This window comes from Amphiura filiformis, chromosome 7, assembly GCF_039555335.1.
Source record: "Amphiura filiformis chromosome 7, Afil_fr2py, whole genome shotgun sequence".
Classification (NCBI taxonomy): domain Eukaryota; kingdom Metazoa; phylum Echinodermata; class Ophiuroidea; order Amphilepidida; family Amphiuridae; genus Amphiura; species Amphiura filiformis.
Window position 1 is genome coordinate 11687098 of NC_092634.1, and position 24003 is coordinate 11711100.

The following is a 24003-nucleotide window of genomic DNA, read 5'->3' on the forward strand; positions in this document are numbered from 1 at the left end:
CATTTTAAGAGAATACAGAGTGACCAAGAAATAAAGAGGAAATATTGTAGAATTCAAGACAATATTAGTCAAAAGTGTTCTTTTAAATTAGTAGAAATGTTAATTAATTATTGTAGTAAATAGTTCTTATAAAGTTAAACATTAAGATAGCAGTTTCAGGAAAATAATTAATAGAATACAAGTGTAGAGAAATTGAGATCCTAAATCATCTGTTAAGCAGTCAGTATTAACCGAAATGAGATATTGCCTAGCAAAATTTTCAAAAGGCTGCCACATGAATGGATTTGGGATGAGATTGCTGAAATGTAGACCTTGAATTATCTAAACCAAAGCACCTATACTGAAATTACTTTTATCAAGTAAAATTCAAAATGGCTGCTACAGTACATAAATAGAATGCTATTTGTTTTCACAGCACACACACCTGCAACAACTATCAAGGTAATACAATATTTTTTCTTCAGATGCCAACAATTTGAGAGTAATACATAGAATTTGTTCCACATAATTCGTATTCCAAAGCTTATCATTTTGAACAAGTGTTTAAACTTTTAGTTGCATATTCAAGAATACAGACTACCAGTTTATAGTATTTGCAACACCTACTTAAGGGATCTAAAATGAGCGTTTATTATGTTTCGACAGTATTTTTTGGGACATGAGAGCACCTCGGACCTATCGAATTGCATTCTGAATACGAAGCATGTCTTTCTGATATCAAATAATTTTCATTTTTTGAAAATCACAATATAATACAAATTTTATGACAAATTATAAAAATTAGACATTTTTCAAATTTTTGATATATAACAGTCCTCGGTAAATTATATAAATCTAATGATATATTCTTAAAGTGTATGTAGCAGGAGGAAAAGTCGACGGTCAATTGAAAATTTTGACTTTTCATATTGAAGATATGGATTTTTCCCCAAAAGACCTAATTTTTTTGGTGTTTTGGGAAAAAAATCCATATCTTCAATACGAAGGTTAAAATTTTCAATTGATCGTCGGCTTTTCATCCCACCTACATACACTTTAAGTATAAATCATCAGATTTATAAAGTTTACTTCATGTACTGTTAAATATCAAAATATCAATTTTAATGATTTGCCATAAAATGTGTATTAAATTGCGAATTTCAAAAAATCAAAATTATTTGATATCAGAATGACATTCTTCGTATTCAGAATGCAATTCGATATGTCTGATGTGCTCTGATGTCCCAAAATAAATACTGTCCAAACGTTCATACCCCAGCCCTTAATGTATATGTATACCAGGTGAAAGGTACATTAAATCACCTTATACTTTAGATCAGCATGTTTACACCATTAAAATTAGACAGCTCCACTTCACACACAACCCATCAAAATGTAAATTTCATTTAATCTTAAATATAATGAAGTCATTCTTCAAACCACACACATTTTAACACATACTCAGCAAAGCACCAATAGCTGCCTGTTTCTGATAGAGCTGCCCTTTGCTACTTTATCAACTTTTTTGAATTTTAAAAGACACCAAAAATTACTTTGTTTACACTAGCCAAGGTTGCAATTGAATACAGACTTGTTCTGGTGACCATTCACATTTAATTCACATTTTTTTATTTGTTCTGGTGACCATTCACATTTAATTCACATTTTTTATTACCAAAATTACATAACTTTATGAATTCTGATAAATTATGACTGCACCACTTCACATTTCATAAGATATGAAATAAATTACGAGCAAGTTGAATTCAATCACAACTTTTGTCCATTTGAATGGATTATTATCTACACTGCATTGGTTTTACCACATTCGATTCAGTAGACCCTTTCCCTATAGACCACTTGACATGTGACGTCATTGCCCAGCAGTATGCACACGAATTATGGCAATTTCCATTGTTCTTTGCCCTGCAGTGTGCGTACGCATCGCAGTTTGCTCAGGGCATGTGCATTTTAAATCGCCCACCACATTTCATATAGTACAAGAAAGCCATTGAACAGTATAGCACCCGTTCAAGCATATCGATAGACCAGTCCCTCACATTTGTTGATAAACAATGTCAAGTGGTCTATATCTCACCATGCACTATTCAAAGTTCCATCTGCACACATCTTTAGGCATGAGTAGACATGAACTCCCAACATTCAACCATACATAGATATGACAATAAGGTCAAGGACTCCTGGAATATAGTCAAGGACTCCTGGAATTTTGTCTGAAGTCAGGGACTCCTGGACTAGTACATGATGGCATACAGGGTAATCAAGATCTATATTATATTATTATTAACTGCTTTAGTACTTGTTAAATATATTATCATAAGCTCATTGCTCAGCAATGCCAATATTTTCATTATTTTGCATAACATTGAAGGCCACATTCTATAAATTGACTGCTTGGAATACACAAATGCTATCTGCAATAGCTGCCTGGTGTGCAAAAGGGTTAACTGATAAGGTTAAACAAAGGCAGATCACGCTTTTGTGCACCAGGCAGCTAATGTAGTTAACAATTGTGTGCTCCAAACAGTCAAAATGCTCAGTTTTAAGGCAACAGACAAGATCCATGTCATTGGGCAGGAAAATCCCCATATGTGTTTGTGGCCCCTGAACATGTATAAAATAAAACTATCAACCAATTACATAAAAGGTTATGCTTTAAACATGTTCAGGGGCCAATGACACATAGGAGGTTTTCCCTGCCTAATGACGATATATATGGAATAGATGTACACATTAACAAGGCATGGGCTACACTAATCTATTCACAAAATGAAAGAATAGATTGCATTAGGCATACTATATAAATAAAATGTTTCTACATACTTCTCACACAATTCTGAGCACATTTTTGCACCTGTCCTTTCAAATTCTGAATGATATAACCAGTCCTATAATTACATCAACATGTTTTCATATACTTCACATCTGTACCCTTAATTTGACAATCTTACAAAATCACCTGAAATTTAATATTTTGGTCCAACACTTCACTTTTCTTGATCCCTAGATGCTGCTTAATGCCCATGTTTGCAGAGCACGAACCTAGATCTTTGTAAGCCTCCCCTAATATACCATAACAGCTTGCAATGTGGAATATATGGCAAATTCTAGGGGAGCTGATAAAAATTCAGATTTTTGCCACATCATGCAACGTTTGCAAATTGGAGACGTTATTGTGCTCAAGGAGTGCAAGAGAATGCTGTGTGCGCATTAGGGCTCTTGCTCCTGGAGCACTCTATTTAGTTGTGCTTCTGGCGTACAACATGAGGACAATATCTCAAATTTGCTGCTCTCACATGGTATATGAATGCCATAGAATACCATCCCATTCACTTCTTCCCTCTGTTTCTATAAATGTTTTGCTTCATAGCCACCATGTATTATACAATATATGATCTAATACAATGTTGAATCTTAAATACAGTACACATACTTACATACATAGGAAAACTTTGGAATATTCCAAAACGAACACACTATAATGACACTTTAAAACTGTCTGAATGACTGCATAGCTTTTTTTTATTAATTCAGCAAGTACTTTGCAATTTTGTAAATTCATTTTTCAAATGAGTTAAATAGTTTGTACACCATATGAATACTTCCAACAATATTGGCATCCCAGTCACAATACTCCAGCAGGCTATTCACAACATACATGACAAGTGTGGACATATGAGAGGAAGGCCCTGATTGGCTGATTTAATCATGGAAGATTTGAATCTTACTGACCTTTAACCTCTTTTTAAAACACCTGTAATAAATCTTCACAACAATTTCCCAAATCCTTTGCAATAGATGCACATATTGTTACTGCACATTAGAACTGCGCAGTAATCTGGTAAAAATTGTGTGTGCGCATCAGTGTAATGTACAGGGTAATACTGTCAAAAAGGTTTGATAGTTTTGTGACCTAAATTTTGTCCTTAGATGTGCAGAATTAATAAACTGACCTTAAAAACACTCTCATGGCTAACTTCTTTCACATATATTAAAAGACACACTGTTATACTCACTACCAATTCTTCCACATTTTGGACCATTTTTTCATTCCCCAAAATGCTACTTCAATTTGGGTAGAAAGCATTTTCAAGAATGGAAAATATGGTATATTGTGCTTGTGTAACATGACAATAAATAAATACCAACATGAATTTGTGCATTCTCATTGGCAATTCCAGCACAATCACATCTTGTAATACTGGCTAGTAAGAGAAGATATTGTACCCTTCCCAGAATCTTTTGCAACATGATGCATCACCTCATTTCATCAAATGATACCAAGTAACTTTGTACAGGTTCCATTTGTTTTCATGTAATGAATACACTGGCTAAACATGGGTCGATAGTCTTGCAATAAACACAATTTACAAGATCTGGATGTGCTCTGTTCATTAAGGTACATTTCGTCACTATCAACCAATGTAGCACTAGATAGCAAATCAGTACAGAAATGGGAGCAATGCATTATGGGAAGTGTAAGACATCTTCTCTGCTGGCTAATGACAAATATTACACCAATGTGTGAATAGTTAGTCACAGTGAAAAATGCCCACAGTATCAAAGTAACATTGTGCACACACATACAGTGTTAATGCTTTTGAACTCTTAGGTATACTATGTAGATATATGGGGTTAGTAATAAGTTGCTTGCTCCACAGACTACGAGAAAGACTAGACACAGATGAAGACCAGAATGTTGGGAAGTAGGTAGTCTCAAACACACTCTTCTCCTGACATTAACAGAGGGTTGATATACTCAAAACCATCAAATTCGGTTTGGTCAATGGCGCTTATTGCCCGCCTGTAGAGAAAGAAGAAGAAATAAACGCAATTATGTTAAAAGACAGTTACTTGACATTAATGATGGTTACCATGGTCACCCCATAAAGCAAGTAACAAATTTCAGAGAATTGCGGTAGAGGAGCGCATACTTCAGACAATCTATGTTGTAAACTAACACAGACAGGATCAGGATTCCAAGTTCCACATAGGTTAATAATGACAATCAGCAGTTATTTTGTTTAAGAATTTCAAACCAGCTTATTTTTTAATAAGAGAGCTGTGATGATTCGAACATGTACATCACACATATTTCAGGGAACTGCTGATTGAGTTAACTTGACTGAAGGCCACATCCATTCATATTTCCAATGAGACTTGACATAATTAATGGTGTATCATGCTAGCAGTCACAGTAATTGCTAGACAAATTGCTGGGTGACTAAGTATTATACTTTTCATCAGAGTTCCTTCGCACTTTTTTGACCCTGTAGCTTGTGATGTAGTATCCTGATTGGCTAATTGAATCAGGTCACAAAATATTGTTACTTCATTCTGTGAACATGATGCATGGCACCCTTAACCTTGTTCTTGCAACAGGGTGCACACAATCATAAGTGCAAAGGATTTATATATTGATTAAACTCTGACATCCATCCCACTGGTTGCAGATACAAAAGACAAACATTTCTTTTATGGCTAGCAACAGACTATCCACAAAATTTCAATTGAATAAACACAATATCAGGCCATAACAGGACTGAAAGACTACAGAACCAAGCAACTGTGAGAGCAGGTATCCCACATGATGTAATTACATCATCATGCAAAAGCACATGTGGGCACGGATAGTGTGGCCAGCCAAGGTACCCCATGGTGCGTTATAGCTGTTTGTGTGTCTAGCACTCAAGGGTCATGGGTTCCAAACAGCACCCGAGAAAAACATTTCTCTTCCAAATTCTTTCTTTCTTCCCCTCTGCCATAAAACCTCCAGTAAGTTAGGGTTATACATGCAAGTAATTCCACACATCTACTGCATCCCATAACCTCCTTGTGTGTGTCATGATTGAGTTGCGAGAACTCAGGTGTTCTTCATATAGTGTTCATTCAATTGAATTTCTGAATATACTATGATACCATATTAATCATCACTTACGGGTCATCGGGTGTCAACTGTACTGGTTCATTGGTAAACTGAGGATCAAAATGTTCTAAATCTCGTTCTCCTTGTAAATGAGGCTTGTATGGTGGTGTCACTTGACGACTCTCCATCTAAAATGAACAAATAAGAACAATAGCCATGAATAATTGCAAGTTGAATTCCTGTACCTTATACTTCAATGAGAGCTCACACTGAGTGACCAAGGGAAGCTTATATTTTGGAGAAGTATTAAGGGCTCTGGTAGCAACGTTTGGAGAGTATTGTTTGTGGGACATGAGAGCACATCAGAGATATCAAATTGCATTCTGAATACGGAGAATGTCCTTCTGATATCAAATATAATTTTCATTTTTTGAAATTTGTGTTATAATACACATTTTATGGCAAATGATTAAAATTGATATTTGATATTTAACAGTCCTCGAATTAAACTTTATAAATCTAATGATATGGTGTTAAAGTGTATGTAGCTGGGATGAAAAGCTGACGATCAATTGAAAATTTTGACCATTCGTATTGAAGATATGGATTTTCCCCCCAAAACACCAACAGTTTTAGGCCTTTTTGGGAAAAAATCCTTGCCGCATCAATGTGTTGTGCACTTAGGCAAGGCTCTTCACCCTATTGCCTCCCCCACCCAGATTCATGAAGGAGTCTGGTCCAATCGTTTCTAAAGAGAGATGGGCACTCCAGCATGTGTTTGTCACCTTTACTTTGTTTATAAGGCATTATAACTTACCCTTTCCCAATCAACTGTCTTGAAGAATGGGTGCCCTGTGATGTCGCCAAACCCTGTCTGAGGATGACATCCTAATCGCTCTGCTGGATTCTGAAAAAAAAAATACAAAATAAAACTTCTGCATTACAAAAACAAATAATTTCTCCTTTTTGGCAGGATTTGATTTAAGATTGAAGGCCATAACAGTTTGACAATGTCATTGGCTACATTTACGGCCCACATGACACCCATAGATGTCATGATGAAAATAAGCACAACTATGACAACAGGGGCTCTCAAATCATAAGGTGGCAAAAGTAGCGTATGGTCACGGACTATCGAAGAGCATGTAGTGCAATGGACCGGAGTCTTATCACATCAATCCGAGGACAGTGACGTCATACATTGAAGCATAAATTTTGATAGCAATAGGCTATATATTGTAGTGGCAGTATCTATCATTTTTCTGCTATTAATTATTCATGAGGACCATCGTTGTCAAGTGACATCATTTTCAACGTAAGTCTTTTTAATAATACTTTTGAGTATTACTAATTCACACTCCTTGTGTGGAAGATAAAGCTCATGTCTTCCATAGGGGGCGAACTGGAATAGCCCAATGGCATTATAAAACATTCTTCAAAGAATCCATTACTCAGTTTCTACTTTCAAAAAACTTAAAGCCCATTTTTCTCATTGACCCTGTTAAAATCTAGGGCCGAAAAACATTTTGCTTGGATTTTGTTAGCCAAAATGTGTCTAAAGTGGATTTACCCACATAGGCTAAGGGAATATCCTATCATGTATTGCAGTGTATCTGTTTGCACCAGAGCAACTGTATACAAAAAATATGTAAGAGCCGCTTAGATATTGAGAGCTATGGGTAATTAGTTTCACAATACTAGAAGTCATATATTTTTTCAAACAAAAGTCTAAGCACCCTTGATTTAAAGGAGTAATTAAAGTTGAATTCAAGGATTTTGTGTACATTTTCTATGGCACATACAGTTCTATTATGGTACAGCAAAGCATAATGGGATACACCCTACAGCTGCTGTGGGGTTAACCCACTTATTATTGACACAGTATTCTATATGGTGTTCAAATTTGCCTGCATGGATTGAAACACCACAGTTGGGAAGTGGGGGTCAAGGTCATTCAACCAAAGTTGAAATAGCTTGTAATGAAATCGGACCATCCTCCCTTAATTTTAAACATTTCATAAACAGACTTTTGTTTCTTACCTTATTTAGAAAACCTTTTAGTACGGAAGCTGACCTAACAGACAAGGAACGTGGTATACGTATAGGCTTCTCAAGAATCACTGAAAAAGCAAACAAATCAAGAGAAAAACAAATAATTAGCTAAAAATATAAATTTTCACAAATTATTTCAATTCATCAAAAGTGCATCATCATCATTGCAGGTAAGTATGACCAATTTGTTCGACCTGCTGACACTAGGATCCACAACATGCTCATCTATCAGGGCACGGTTCTTCAACTCCAATACATTTGTACAGTCATTGAATGACCTTCGACAATTTGGGTACAAAAACTCGTACTCTGCAACTTGAGGTCAAATTTTGCACTATGATTGTTTGATTGAGGTTATTGAACTATGCCATTGAGATGAGGCCATTGTGGTCCATAGTGGCTGTCATTACCATGATAGATGCAAGATACCTGTTTAATACAATGATTCACTGTAGTATGACTGTTATGACACAATGTGGTCGGTCACATCCAATTCACTTTGTACATAAGGGACAGACACATCCACTAACATTATACACAAGGGAGAGACTCCTGTGCTGAGTCAGCAACATCATATTTCAAAATCAATTTCAAGCCTCTTTTCTTTCGGCGAAACGGGAAAGTTTATTTTTGGTCCTATTATGACTTCCTCTCATTTCCTCCTCTCATTTCCTCTCATGTGATTTAGGGTGATATGTATTGCATTACTGACAGAAGAAATTATGGCAAGTCACAACGTTACTAAAAATCCAATATTCTGAGGAATGAAAAGTAAAGTTTGTACAAATGTTGGCATATCACTATGTTTACTAAAAATCTAATATTCTAAGGAATGGGAAACAAAGTCTGTAGAAAATATTACTTCAAACCTAATATTCTGAGGAATGAAAATTCAAAATTTCCAGACATGTTGGCAAGTCACAATATTACATGGCAACCCCTTGTGTTTATCACTGTATAAAGTGGAACATTTTTTAAAGTTTCATGTTCTTCTCAATCAATGTTGGAGCTACAATTTAGAGATGTGACAATGTTGTATAATGGGGTGTAGATTTCATTGCAAACCATATGCTTGGGTTCATTTACTAAATATTTTGAATGTTAAATGTGGAAGTTTATAAAAGCTGGATCAGTCAATAATTAACTTTTCCTTTAAAGTTCACTTTCCGTGTGTGTACAGCTATGTATATTCAATGTCAGTTTCAAATAAAAACATTGAGATAAAAAAAGGAAAGAAAAAGAACAGCATTTTGCAAAAATTAACCTACATTTCTTTGTGAATATACTATATTGTTACAAACTTCAGTGTAATTGCAGAATATAGTCTGCCAAAACTCTAATCCGATTTTTTTTTTTGCGGGGGATACAGATTAATCAAATGCATCTACATCTTACCTTGGAATAGATAATCTTCTGTATTTTGGTCTGGGTTTTCTGCGCTGCCTACGATATCAAATGGTGATCTACCAGCCAACATCTCAAACATGAGTACTCCTAATGCCCACCAATCCACGCTGTAATCTGAAATCAGAATAGAAATACAACATACAGGATAAGCAACGGCTCAAATATATGTCTTTTTTGAAAGTTTAGCATACACTAGGATCCACAACATGCTCATCTATCAAGGCACAGTTCTTTAACCCCTATACATTTGTACATTCATTGAATGACCTTTGACAATTTAGGTACAAAAACTCATAATCTGCACCTTGAGGTCAAATTTTGCAATATGATTGTTTAATTGAGGTCATTGAACTATACCATTGGGATGAGGCCATTGTGGTCCATAGTGATAGACATGAACAAGTTCTACAAGCCTGAAATGAAGCCTGCATATAAACACAAGACATTCATAATTAAGAATAATATATGTGACACGATCAAGGGAAATGAGTCGGATATCGCTAATATTGGTATTGAGATATTGGCAAAGAAAGTGTTAAAATTCTTTTGTTATATATTGTTTTCAGTGATTAACAAATTGATGTAACTTTGCAAATAAAAGTCGTATCAACATGGGGTTTTCAGTTTCAGAAAGCTGTAAATGACCTCTGTAGAAACAAATGTAAAACTCATTTTCGACCAGGGTCGACATCCGACTCATTCCCTTGATCATGTCACATATATGTGACATGATCAAGGGAAATGAGTCGGATGTCGTTAATATTGAATTTGAGATATTGGCAAAGAAAGTTTTCACATTCTTCTATTTTATATTGTTTTCAGCGATTGATAAATTGACATAACTTTGCAAAGAAAAGTCATATCAACATGGGGTTTTCTGTTTCTGAAAGCTCTACATGTATTCTTTATTAAAATATGTGAAACTCATTTTCGACCAGGGTCGACATGTGACTCATCCCCCTTGATCATGTCACATATGGTAATTAAAACTCTCTGGCTCATTCATAGGATTTTACACACACAATTTAATTTCACAAACACAATTTCCAGAGTTCTGCTCCACAAATGAGGTACAACATCTTTAGCATTTTCCACCCTGATGTGGCAGTGACGCCAAAGCGTTGAGGCAGCTGTTCTGCACGCGCATCTATGATGCATCTTTAAGCGTGTGCATGTGTATCCAAGCGCTTTGAGAGAACACTAGCGATTTATAGCTGCACCCAATGAAATGCGCACTGACTTAACTGCCACATCAGGGTGGAAAATGCTTTACATGGTAGTGGATGTACCACATTTTTGGAGTTCAGGGAGAGGCCCAATCATTCCACCCACAGATAAATACTGTACAATACATTCAATATTCGGTAAAAATAAAGCTTTTTTATCAAAATATCCAACTCATGCAATGTTGAACACTGCTCTGCTCCAATGGCTTGTGTGCGTTGATCCATGTTGAAGTAGACTATCCAGGCCAGTCTGTCCTTCCCTCCAGAGATGCATCCCTGTCATATCGTATCCATGTTGATATTCAGCTGTCACACTGTCATCACTAACACACCTTGGTGAGCATATAACAAACCACCGAAGGTGTGATAGTGACTGCAACGTGACAACCAGACACTCCAGAGGGCGCCCAGTGGTCGTTGATGTGTGCGGATGAAGCCTCCACTGCTTTGGTAGCCATTATTGTATACTCTCTACTTCAAGTGTGACAGTCACACTCATAATGGTGTGTTGAACATTGACTACAAAAGAAGCCTGGATTGCTACTCTCACTGCTATATTCTAATATTTCTATATTCTTGCAACTTCAAAACAATATTTGTCGTCTGCTACGCATACTATCGTACCTCAAAAGGCTGCCTTTTGTGACTTTTTTTTTATTTGTCATCTAATTAGATAACACTGTATAGTTAACTTATTAATATTGAGGTATTATCACGCAACCTCATGTCCATTCATGAAAGAAAGAAACATGCTGAAATATAAAATAACAATACAAAATACAATAGTGACAATAAAAATCACACAAGGCAGCCTTTTGAGATACAACAGTATGTCATGCAGAAGACAAATTTACGAACACTATTTAAAAATATTGCTTATTTTTCAGGGAGAATAAGCCAAATTTCCCACAAAAGTAGCAATATCCAAAACTTTCTTTTGTATTCATTTTCAACCGAAATTGACATGGAAAGAACTTCTTAGATTCCACATTTTCCCAGGCATGTTCTGCTGTTCCTGAGTTCTCCAACATGCCATATTTCATCAGCTATGATACATTTTACAATATGTTTGGTTGTTTGATGGATTATGACACACAAGGGCACATGGTTTGTTGCCATGGCTACAATACTTATAGGATCATGCAATGGAATGATACAGAAATTATTCAAGCACCCACATAAAGATTGAATTTTGTTGACTCATTAAAGTATACTGTTTCTTTGGTACTAGCAGCCTACACCATGGCAAAAACTTAAAAAACTCTTCTTGTAATTAAATATGTCAATTTTCTTTTTAAATGTGTGCAAGCAAATATCTCTCTTCCAGTCATCTTTAAGGGAGTAAGTATAATTTCTGTAACATCCTATTACATCACATTTTTCTGCAAATTACAATCACATTAGCAGTTCCACTTACCGTAATCCTCCCCTCTGAGAATCTCTGGCGCTATGTAGTTAGGTGTGCCACAGAAAGTACTGGTAGTATCGCCTGGTCGTAGGCCTTCTTTACACATGCCATAATCTGTTAATTTGATATGGCCTTCTGAGTCAAGTAAAACATTGTCCAACTTCAAATCTCGATAAACTATACCTGTTGAGTTAAGAACAGCACATTTGTAGGAATAAGTACATATGTTATGAAAAATTGACTGAAAATTGGAAGCAATGATTTCGAATGGAGTTTAACTTGGTTTTGTTGGGTCATCAGAATAATTATGACTATTATTTTGGCTTAGTGCAGTTAGTAATATCAATGCATTAAGGCAGCTATTTTGCAAGATTGATAAATTCCTGCCTGTGTACTCCAATGCTTTTAAGTGAATATGTGTGATTTGAAGTGGTCCCCAATGATTTTGACACTAACGTCACTAACTCCACTTAGTAAACACTACAGCAAAGATGATCCAGCACAGGTATATACACTAAACCATTTCTGTAATTCCAAAAATTACTATAAAAATTCTTTCCACGAAACGAGGACTACATCATCTTCGATACACTCATCACAACTGTGCTGGACAAGTCAACATGCACAATGACGATCTGCACTTCAACGATGACATAGTCTTTGGTTTCTTTGCAAAAGATCTTGGGAATTACCAAAAAGGTGAATTCTCATCAGTTGTGATATTTCTCTCTCAACAATTTATATCATGTCAGTGCACCTGACCTTCCATTCTTATTAAGCTTTAAACTTCACCACATGGTCAAGTGTACAATGATTCACCATCATTTCCTGTTTGTTTGTCTGTTTGCTTGTTTGCATACCTTTTTCATGTAGGAAGTTAAGGGCAAGACTAATTTCAGCAGAATAGAATCTGGCATGTTCCTCTGGTAGTCTGCGTTGCCGCTGCATATGAAACATGAGATCTCCTCCGCTTACAAATTCTATCACAAAGAACAACCTGTTCAGGAAAGAAAGAAAAAAAATACAATTTTATATTCAGTGTCCCATTAATTTGTGTAAATGAACTTCAACTCAGCTCCTCAAGTACTTAGCAACATGTAGGTGTGCAGCTTATCGCATGACCTACATGTCAATAACATCAAAATAGAAAGCAAACAAATCCCGATGACGTACAAAACTGTGATTACAAGGCAAGTTCAAACATACAAGATTACCTTTGTCATATTCAATTGTACATTTGATCATCAGGCATAAAATTAGCAAAAAATGCTTAACCTTGGAGAACAATTTTATGCACAGACTTTATGGATATAAAATCTGCATAATTCAGATTTTTTTCTTGATTTGTCTTTAAATGTTGATAAAATTTATAACTAATATTTCTCAAATGTATATTATTCCAACTTTAAAATCTTTATATGTCAGGTGTCATACTATCTGCTTGTCATGTCCCTAGGTATTGTGGGTAATATGTTAACTTCTGGTTGGAAATCATCTGTCGCAAAGCACACTCCCATAGGGTTTGTGTGTAAAATTCAGTCAATTTCAATGTTGCATTACAAAAATCCTGGGGTGTCTAATCGTAAGTTTCAAACATTTTTCTGAATTTTACACAGAAAACTTTGCGGATGCCAATTTCTGACAGGAAGTCAAAATATTACCCTTAATGATCAGGAGACACACTACCCCCTAGCTTCATACTGACCTTCCCAAAACTGTACTCTCTATATTTATCATAAGTTACATGCCCCAAAACAGCGCCCTCTTATCACTATTAGTTACCTACCTGCTAGGCGTTTGGAAGCAGGAGTGTAGACCCACAAGGAATGGATGATTGGAAGCCGTCTCAAATACATGCTTCTCTGTTTGCACCCAGTCTATATCTTCATCATCAGTTACAAGTTCCTTCTTGATGACCTTCATTGCGTAAACACGACGCGTAGCCTTCAACTCAACCAGTAATACTTTGGCATAGCTACCGCGTCCAATCACACGTATCATCTCAAAATCAGGCAGACCGATGGATGGCTCATTGGAGTCATTTGTAGCCTGGAGATTCAAAAAACAAAATTACATTAATCAACTGATATAATGAGGTTTGATTTTGGTACAAGTCAGGAATATCTTACTGGAATTATTGTATGCCAATGGAAGGACATGAGTAAAGATCTCCGCCATATTTTAGGTACAAAATATGCTAAATTAAAAAAAAAATATTGTAGCAAAAAACTAGAGCACAATTGCTTTAGGATTAGGGTTAGTGTTAAGGTCAAAGGGCATTTTGAAATAATTCCAAATCAATTGATATGTTTTGTTATGCCTAATGATAGATGAATGAACTTGATGGATTTGTGCAATGGAAATATGGTGGATGTAGAGTCTATCTCTACCACACATGGATTGGTGAACTGTTTGCCTGTCATGAATGTGTGGAGGTACAAGAAAAAAGACCATATTCAACCTTTTGGTAATTCCTGAAAGCCGAATGTAACCGCACACGGATGCATACATCGTTACTGCACACTTCAACATGCACAGTGGTGATGGTCGCATCAAGTGCAAGGAATTGTGGGGATTACCAAAAAGGTCTTGCCTTTGATCAACTTCTTGTCAACAGTGGCAACTTTTAACCACATTGTTTTGTGGCAAAAATGTACCATAGCAACAAAATGTTAAGAAAAAGAATAAAGCCATGGAGAAATATAGTCTTATGAGTGGAAAGCTTTTAATAATCTTTTAAAGAGGCAAATCATTTCTATGAGACAAGCAGAGACACCACACTACACAACTAATACTGATGATGCAATGCCACAGCATATAGTGCAGATAGTGTGATCAGTACCCAAGAAACAGAATTCTTGACAGTTCATTTCCATGTTGATATCAATATCACTTAGAATAGACATTTTCCATGTTGATATCAATATCACTTAGAATAGATTGACCTTTTTGGTAAATCCCATAAGCCTTTGCGAGTACACCCGACAAGTTATCATTTGACGTAACACCGACTTGCAATGTGCAGTAATGATGTTCGCTAAACGATGTGCGCATCGGCGCAGATCTGCGTGACATTTAATGACAACATCTCAGGTGTACTTGCAAAGGCTTATGGGATTTACGGAAAAGGTCAATTGAATCTTGCACAGTATCAGTCAAGACTCTTTGTTTTTCAGCCAAAAATTTAAACAAATTGAATAAATGGTGTGATTCTTCATTAAGCCTTTAACAAAGACTTAAGCCTTTAACAAAGATACTAGTACTGATCAAAGTATAGAATGAAAGGTTAGTGATGAGGCTATCTACATGATTATTTTGAATCCAGATTGGTCTCGATCTAGATTAACTATCCAAATCCAAAGAGTTTATTTTTGTCATGCTTTGTGGTAATCAAATCTTGAATTCAAAATCCTGCAAATATATTTGGACTTGTATGGTTGAATGCATAGCTTGTTGAAGCTGCAAACAAAACAAAATGCTGAACAAAACAAAAATTCAGAACTTTAAAAATCATGAAAATTTTGATAAATGATAAATTTGGATTGATCTGGACAAAAATGGACCATATAAATTCACATTGATCTACATTGGTCTATCTGGATCCACTTGAACCATGTGGAAAGCCCCGATATGTTACAAACACAGAATGGATTAACACAGATGAATAACACACAATGCACTGGTCTATTAGTCGTCATGCAAGGACTAATCTAGTTTAACCCCTGAGCACTACCTGCCTATCTAACATTGCCTCTGATTGGTCAATTACATGATATCTTCACTTTAATCACCAATCAGAATGGAGCTTTGCAAATAATTCACCCCAATTTTTTTTGCGTGGTGAAATTATTCTTACAATGTTGCTGATTGGTCCAACTGATAATGAAAACTTCTTTTTGGCCAATCGGCAGGTAGTTCTCATGGGGTTAAAAAATACACCAAAAAATCTGGTGTGAAAAAAACTATAACACAAATTATATAAAACATAAAACCCCACTGCACTTGTTTTCAGATAGTTAATTAATATATCAAACTTTAATAATTTCGAGATTTAGTTCGATCATAACTGCACTCCGCAAACAATTAAATATTCACTTCAGCAATATATAGAAAGTAACATTTCAAATTCATTGATCAATTAACTGCCAAATCAAGAACATGGTACTCAATGCCAGCCAATATGTAACCAGCTTATGAATTTTGCATGTGTCATAGAGGAGATTCTTTTTCCCACACACAAAAATGACTATGTAACACCATGTTGTATAATATGTTTCTATGATGTGAAGAGTGAACGGTAATAACACAAGTGTTTTCAAGCGGAGATTACTATTCAAACATGAATTAAATATAGCAATATGTTTTGCCACTTATCTTCTTCCCACATGTAGAAAGTCAAGAGCTACTACAAAGTGTGTGTTTTTGGAACTTTGAGGTTTTTTTCTAAAGGTCTAGCTACCTGTGACGTAAGCTGTGAATCCGGAGGATTTTAATCAGCTATAAGTACATAATAATTGCATAATAAATAATAATTGAATTAAAGGTGCACAACCAGTTTGACAGCTACATCCTCCATTTTTCTTCATCAAAAGTGAGAACAAAAACTCATATTTTTCTCATACCCCAGTCAAATTTAATGCCCGAAATATGTTTAGTTTAGATGGTGTGGACATACGAAATCATGGTCAAATGTGGTAACCACCGGAAGAATATACTACCTGATGGGGGCATTATTACACATATTTTTACTTCTCATATCAAAACCGCAACTAAAAACTAAAAACAATGCAACTAAAAACTTTGAAACAGATTGTTTTAATGGTAGACCTCAATGTAAGATAGAAAACAGAATATGGCAACACACCTTTAATTTAGCGTGTTATGATGGTTGAGTGGGTGTATTGCAAATGCACACATTAAAAAACACTCTCACATCCTTGTCAGCAGCAGAAACTGACACAGTTTTAATCACCCTTTTGAAAAATTGCCAAAAATTTAGAACGAGCTGAGGATAAACATGCTAATTCATACTTTTTCTCATTAAATAATTTTGCCAGTTTGGGGATGAAAAGCGAGCATGTGACAATGTTCTACCGAAATACAGTGTTTTTGAGGCAAATGCTGATGATGATAGTTTTCAATTTGCATATTTTGATACTCATAGGTGATCTCATAAGGAAACTTGTGTACAAAAGACATAAGGCTCACATTACTAGTATGTAAATGATTTCCTCTATTTCCACTCTACACTAAACTGCTGACAATGAGTACATGAAACACAAGGCTCACATCACTCCATCTAACAGCACACATTCTTACCATCGAGTATGGGAACTCCTTGTTACTATTAAAACTCTCCCTACCGCTGCCATCATCGAAATCGCTTGCGATGCGGGGGTTATCCCGCAAACTATCCCGCAAGCTATCGTGGAACGCCGCATTAACAAACATGTTTTCCATGCCACCATCATCATCCTTCACCGATTGTAAAAGAGTGCGTAGATAGTGCAAAAATATCGTAAGAGTACAATTAAGTGAAGTGATCATGGTAAATGAGAAATCCACAAAAGTGCAGTACAATTTTTACCCAATTGTGCAATTTTTATAGACTTTATAACAAATATATTAGTATTGATTTCATATAAATATCCCTTAGATACATCCTACTCTTTTGACACCAAGTGTAATTTTACATAATCGCAGAAGAAGATATTATTCAAGATCTAACATTGCCTTGATTGGTCAATTACATGATATCTTCACTTTAATCACCAATCAGAATGGAGCTTTGTAAATAATTCACCCCAATTTTTTTGTGTGGTGAAATTATTAATAACAATGTTGCTGATTGGTCCAACTGATAATGAAAACTTCTTTTTGGCCAATCGGCAGGTAGTTCTCATGGGGTTGAAAAGAAAAAGTTTTGATCGTGACCGAATATGTTAATAACTCAGCTTGTGGCACATCATGCATTGGGCATGCATTTTCAATCAAACATTACCTGCCCCAGGGCCACTTGAGTGACTGTCGAGCAATTTTTAGAACAATTATGTAATGGATCTTAAACCTGCGCCAAAAGTGTACGATGTATCATCAAAGATTAACCAATTGTTAATATATTCAAAGTAGCATATTAGTACTAAATTACAGTTATTTTATTAGTAGATGGTCTTGATTGAGGGATAAAAGTAAGAAGTATGGTTTAATTTTTCAGATGAATTAGTAGATTTCTTTGAAGTTCAATAATAGGAAGTTAATTCAAATAAATATAAGCAAATAAAGCCATTGGTTTGGCTTGGATAGACAAGTCAATTTACAAAGCAGTGGTCACTGGGAAGGAATATAGCCTCCTTTGAGCATTTTGATCTTTGAAATCAATACATTGTATGTAAAAGTGGGCCCACTTTCAGAAGCCTATGTGCAAATTACGATCTAATGACAAAACATCCATGCTTACTCTGAATCCAAATTGGTTCAAACTAAGGCATGTATTTTATAAATCAGACTTTGCTGAAGCCAAAAATTGCACCAGAATATCTATGATGCATTAAGATATTTAGTTGCAAAGTTTTGATACTAAATCCTATTTTTCACATGGGAGGTTTAAAGTTTACACATAGGTTTGATTCCAAAGGTCAAATTCACAGAGGCGTTTTTCCTGTACAGCGACGAAAGGTAATACATTTGATGGGAATAATAAAGCATAAAACAAGTATAACAGTACTTATTTGCCATTATCTCAAAAATTCTGAGGAAAAATTTCCTGTACTTTTTATGCAAAAGAGGAGGTGTGACAGACAAGTACTTACCTCTTTGCCTTCTCCATCGCCATACTGAGTAAGCAGAGTATTATCTCTATGTTTCCGCTTTGGTCTTGGACTCCCACTTTTACCTGAAAATAATAACACATACAATAAATTTATAATATTTGTTTTCTATAACACTAGGATCCACAACATGCTCATCTATCAGGGCATAGTTCTTTAACTCCAATACATTTATACATTCATTGAATGACCTTTGAAAATTTGAGTACAAAAACTCATATTCTGCAACTTGAGGTCAAATTTTGCACTTTGATTGTTCAATTAAGGTTATTGAACTATGCCACTGGAATGAGGCTGTTGTGGTCCATAGTGTAATCTGAGATAGTTGTCCTTTTACAATACAGATACAGCTCAGAACACATTACCCCAACCAACTTACATCTATAATAACCTTCACAGCCAGGATCAGCTGCTGAAGGTTTTGTTTTGGTAACTTAGGACAATCAAGAGTAAATATAAATGTTTAACAGAAGAATTTGCAGTCAGATCAAATTTTTTCAAACAAGTAAAATTGCATACCTGTAAACAGTGTGGGGGTAAGCCAGGGTCAAATGTCATACTGATTGAGCTACCCTTTGTCATTATGTAACAACCTTAAACTTATGTGATTGAACTAAAATCTGAACTACTATATAGCACATTAACAGTACAATGACCTCACAATACCCTTGTGTTACCCCTCATAGATATATTCGTCCATTGTACGTTTCCGCAATATGCAACGAGAGCCTTGAATTGGAATATAGACATAAAAGGAAGAACTATGTAACTTTAAACTATGTGATATGTCTGGATCAATTCCCATTCATGTATGTTACCAGATCAAGGCTTTTCATTTGCAAATTCATTGCAATTTCTTGCAATATGGAGGAGCCATGCAATCAGCGAAAGGCACATAGCTTTGAGTGGCCTCCATTCATTGGGCTATTCCACTTAAAATCCATACTACCCATGTGGAAGATTTAGCTAAAGTCTAAGTTTTGAGGGAGCATAAGTTTTGAATAGAAAAGACAATTGGGTAACTTCCATTTTGAATACTCACTCCAGCTGTGGAAGATATACGTAAAGCCATAATACAGGGGGAGTACGGGTTTCAAAATGATTTACCCTGACCAATTACATTTGAAAAACATACTCCCTCTGTGGAAGATGTTTCCAAAATCTTCTACAGGGGGTAGTGTGGATTTCGGCTGGAGTAGCCCATTCTGTGTGTTATACACTCTCATGCTATCTGCTACCAAATCAAATTCCTGTTCAAAAATTATGTTCTAGTTTTAAGATCAAAATAACTAAATTCTGCAAGTTAACTGCAAGATTCCCAGCACTTACTTCTTTTATGGTGTACTGCCTCTGTCGGTAGAGAACCAGCGGAACCACTTCGCATAACCTCCTCTTGGAGAGATGTGTTGCTCTGTAAAGAGACAAAACATTTACCAAAACATCAGTCATAGTTTGGATAATTCATGTGATTTCTTTACTTGTCCACTATCAAAATTTCATTTAGAAGTGAAAAATATTGAAACAAAATATATTCCTCCTGTGAGCAACTAGCCGTGAATATACCTAAAATTGCTTACATGTATATCACTACAGAAGTCCATCCTTATTGTTACCATAAGTAAGTCTTAAATAAATCACAACACAATAAGTGTGTCTATATGATTATCATTACCTCCAATGGCAGGTGCACACAGACAACTAAAACTCACATGATTACAACCTAAGGAAATTCACCGTTACAATACAAGTCATCATATCATTGTCACATGCAGTCATGCTATCTTGCAACAGACAAGCGTTCAAAAGACATCATCACTCCTGAAAAGAACTTGCAATGGATGTCCAGAGGGATGGATCCATGTGCATACAAATGAGGTCAAAGTTGAACTTATTCTATCTCAACTTAATTCTCTTCACGCGGGTGTCGACTGCAGACGACATGTTTAAAAAAAATCTGAAAATTCAAAATTTTCAGAAATGTAAATTTTCATGACCATATTTGGAATCAGCATGAAAAATGCATTAGAATGAGTACAAACAAGCCTAGTATTGGTTCAGTCGTTCTTAAGATAGCTCTTGATATTTTGAGAAAATATTTCAAAACTTGAACTTTTTCCGTTGAAGCGCATGGCTAGCATGCAGAGCATTAATAAACGAAGAAAGAACAAAACACTCCGTTAAGAGATTCAACTTAAATGGAATAGATCTCACAGACTACAGTCTCTATGTGTTGTATTCCCTTACAGATAATTTTTGATGCCCACCGTCGCCTCGTTGATGTAGGACAGGACGGGAAGCAATTCAATATGACCCTAGTGATAATCTCCCTCTTGGTACTGCACAAGGATTTGAATATTGAAATGACAGCCATGTATATAAGGTTATATCTCAGAAGATTCAATTCGAAGGCACCAATATTAAACTGACAGAAAGTAATCTGGAGAGGGAGAATATAACAATTCTGCACGACAGCGCACATCACTCCATCCAATCATCAGAACTAGCAAGCACTTCGGCAACTTAACATACAAAGCAAAGTAAGCAAGAAGCTTACAAAATAAAATATGATATATTTTCATCATATACCGCTCTATTATCCGTATTGATTAATCAAAAATATGATTACATTCTTCCTTGGAGAGAAAAACTCTTCTCACATCTTGAGATAGCATCATCGCATAGTATCGGTTAAACGAGGTTTGAGGGTTTTGTAGCCCAGAGTGCCTATCAATTTTCCATCGTCAAACAGACCCAGTTCAGGTGCACAGCACTTCTCAGTATTTGATGTGTACACCACCTCGGGGTTCTTACACTAGCACAAATCCTTACGCATAAGTGTTCAATTTTGTTCCCCCTCAAATTTGCTCACGATATAGACATTGAGGTCAGCTAGCATGGAGGATATATGACAAAATTGCACCTAATGTATATCTTTGTTGATGTTGACCACATTTATTTATCACGAAATGGAAAAATGGAACATGACCCAGAGGAAATATTCCTCTCGCAGCCAAAGCAAGTAAACATGCTTTCCCAGGCATGCTTTAGAAGTATTTTTACATCCAACGGTGCCACTAGCATTTTCAGCAACTCTTCCACAAATCAAGCCACTTTTTCTAATTCTCGCAAGTTGGTGAACTCAACCAGTCTGTGACAGAGACTATGCTGGTTACGTCATTGCCAGACAACGCTATGACAGCTGGAGAAGGCTTTAATTCTAAGTTCAAAAATCTGAAACCTTCACAATAGTGCTTCTAAAATTCAATTAACTTAAAACCTTGACTGGTTCATAATAATGCATCCACTTCAATGATACAAAAACCACCAAGTTTTCTCAATCTCTCTTCCAAACCGTGTTCTCCAATAGCCACCTGCAACTTTTAACTTAATTTCAAACACTTTCCGCACTTAAGAAACCTGATTCTGTGTAGGATTGTAAATAGAGAGAAACTGGTGAAGTTCAAATGTGCTTTGCTTCAGGGTCTTCTCATGATATGATGGCCAGCCAGCCAGCCAGCCAGCCAGCGAAACACAGAGCAACAATAATCCCAATATGCTAGCTAGCACATAGGGCTATTCCAGTTGAAATCCATACACCCCCTATGGAAGACATGACCTTAAATCTCACACACAGGGGATGTAGATATCAAATGGAGTCACCCATTCAGGTAACATTATTTGAAATTCACACTCACTGTGTGGAAGATTAAGGTTATGTCATCCATAGGGGGTGTATGGATTTCAACTGGAATAGTTAATTTCTTGAAATGGAATCCAATTGAATCCGATGCATTTTGGTCTGAAATGGGTGCTTTTCATCTTGAAACTGAAATGTATCAGTGATGTATGATACTACAGGTCCACCATGATGGCAGTCTTGAGCAGGTTAAAAACACCTTGCTACTAGCACAAGACAGCACCTTAATTTCATGCATTTCAACACAGACATGCTTTTAGTGGCGAGTCTATGTCCTTTACACTATGTTGGAAAAACATTCATGAGTGAGCAGGACCTAGATTTCTACGAGAATCACAGAATCAATTCTTGTAATGATTCTCGTAAGATTCGGTTGCGAGAATCAACTTCTCTCATTGTATCATACAGTAAGTGCAGTGACTATGATGGATTTTGATTCTTGCAAACCAAGACGAAATCTACGCCCTGGACTGAAATATAATTTCTTTCAATTTTGTACCTTCTGATTTTTAGTTTGGAAAACCAAGACTTGAAATGATGTTTGATAGATAGATTGCTTTTGGGAAGACAATAGCATATTAAAGGACTTGAAGTTATAAATGAATTTTTTTTAATTCAATTAAAATAAATGTTACACACATTTTTCATTTCTTTGATCTGCAAGAGAGTGCATTCTCGAACAAAAGGAATTTCATTCAAAATTAGGCTGCTGAGAAAGTTTGTTTCCTAAATAGAGGAATTTGCAGTAAATGTAAATATCAATGTTAAATTTGCTTTATCTTCATGGGAATATAAAATGTTCAAGACTGAAAAGGTCTTTAACTTTGCTACAGGGCCATCTGTTATGGAGTGGTGGTATAGACAGGTGGCGACCATGGCATTCATGTCGTTAACACAGGAGATACTAATTGATCTGTTAATTAACAGCATTAGCACATGGGTAATGATGGTTTCCTTCCTTCCTTCCTTTAACCAACCAGATATGGGACTTAAATAGGAAAGCATGACATTCATGTGTTGAGACAAACTATGATTACCTGTTTGTAAACCTATGATTAAGAGTACATGTAAGCTTACATAATAACGCAAAGGAACATGATTATCGTTTGAAGCTACAAATACTGAACTCAAATTAGGAAAGGGCTGTTACAGTGTTACATGTCGAATGAAACCAAGATTAGTCGTTTCTAAACTAGATGTGTTTCTACTGTTCACTCAATATTATTACTCGGCATTGCCAGGCAACCCACAATCTGATTCACCAACAATTAGTATGTTTCTATTGATGCTTAAAATGAGGGTTGAGGTGGAAGTACTCAAAATGTTAGCCTAACCCCAAGCTGCCTTAAGGTCACGAATCGGATACATAAATGTACCGGTACACAAATGAAGTGCAACACCCAGCAACCATTACACTGTTGTGTTTCTATAGGCAGAAATAAATACCTGGTGTTACACCATATGATCTAACGGTTGCTGACACTACAATACTCCGAACTGATCCATTTCTATTCATCAAG

At 35.8% G+C, this 24003-nt stretch overlaps 1 protein-coding gene across 5 annotated transcripts in view; it reads right to left on the minus strand.

Annotated features, from left to right (window-relative positions):
- Nucleotides 1-2928: 2928 nt before the first annotated feature.
- LOC140156748 (protein kinase C iota type-like) overlaps nt 2929-24003 on the minus strand; it is a 135428-nt gene continuing 114353 nt past the window's right edge. For 4 of the 5 annotated variants that reach the window (XM_072179699.1, XM_072179698.1, XM_072179702.1 and 1 more), the window contains 11 exons: nt 20116-20197; nt 18769-18851; nt 17279-17434; nt 13746-14008; nt 12820-12956; nt 11969-12142; nt 9314-9439; nt 7907-7986; nt 6684-6773; nt 5939-6054; nt 2929-4804 (listed from right to left, as the gene is read on the minus strand). In XM_072179699.1, coding sequence (XP_072035800.1) covers nt 4717-4804; nt 5939-6054; nt 6684-6773; nt 7907-7986; nt 9314-9439; nt 11969-12142; nt 12820-12956; nt 13746-14008; nt 17279-17434; nt 18769-18851; nt 20116-20197 — 1395 coding nt within the window. In that variant the 3' untranslated portion in view covers nt 2929-4716. The remainder of the gene's footprint in view (nt 4805-5938; nt 6055-6683; nt 6774-7906; nt 7987-9313; nt 9440-11968; nt 12143-12819; nt 12957-13745; nt 14009-17278; nt 17435-18768; nt 18852-20115; nt 20198-24003) is intronic. The other variant, XM_072179700.1, reaches the window with a different exon arrangement.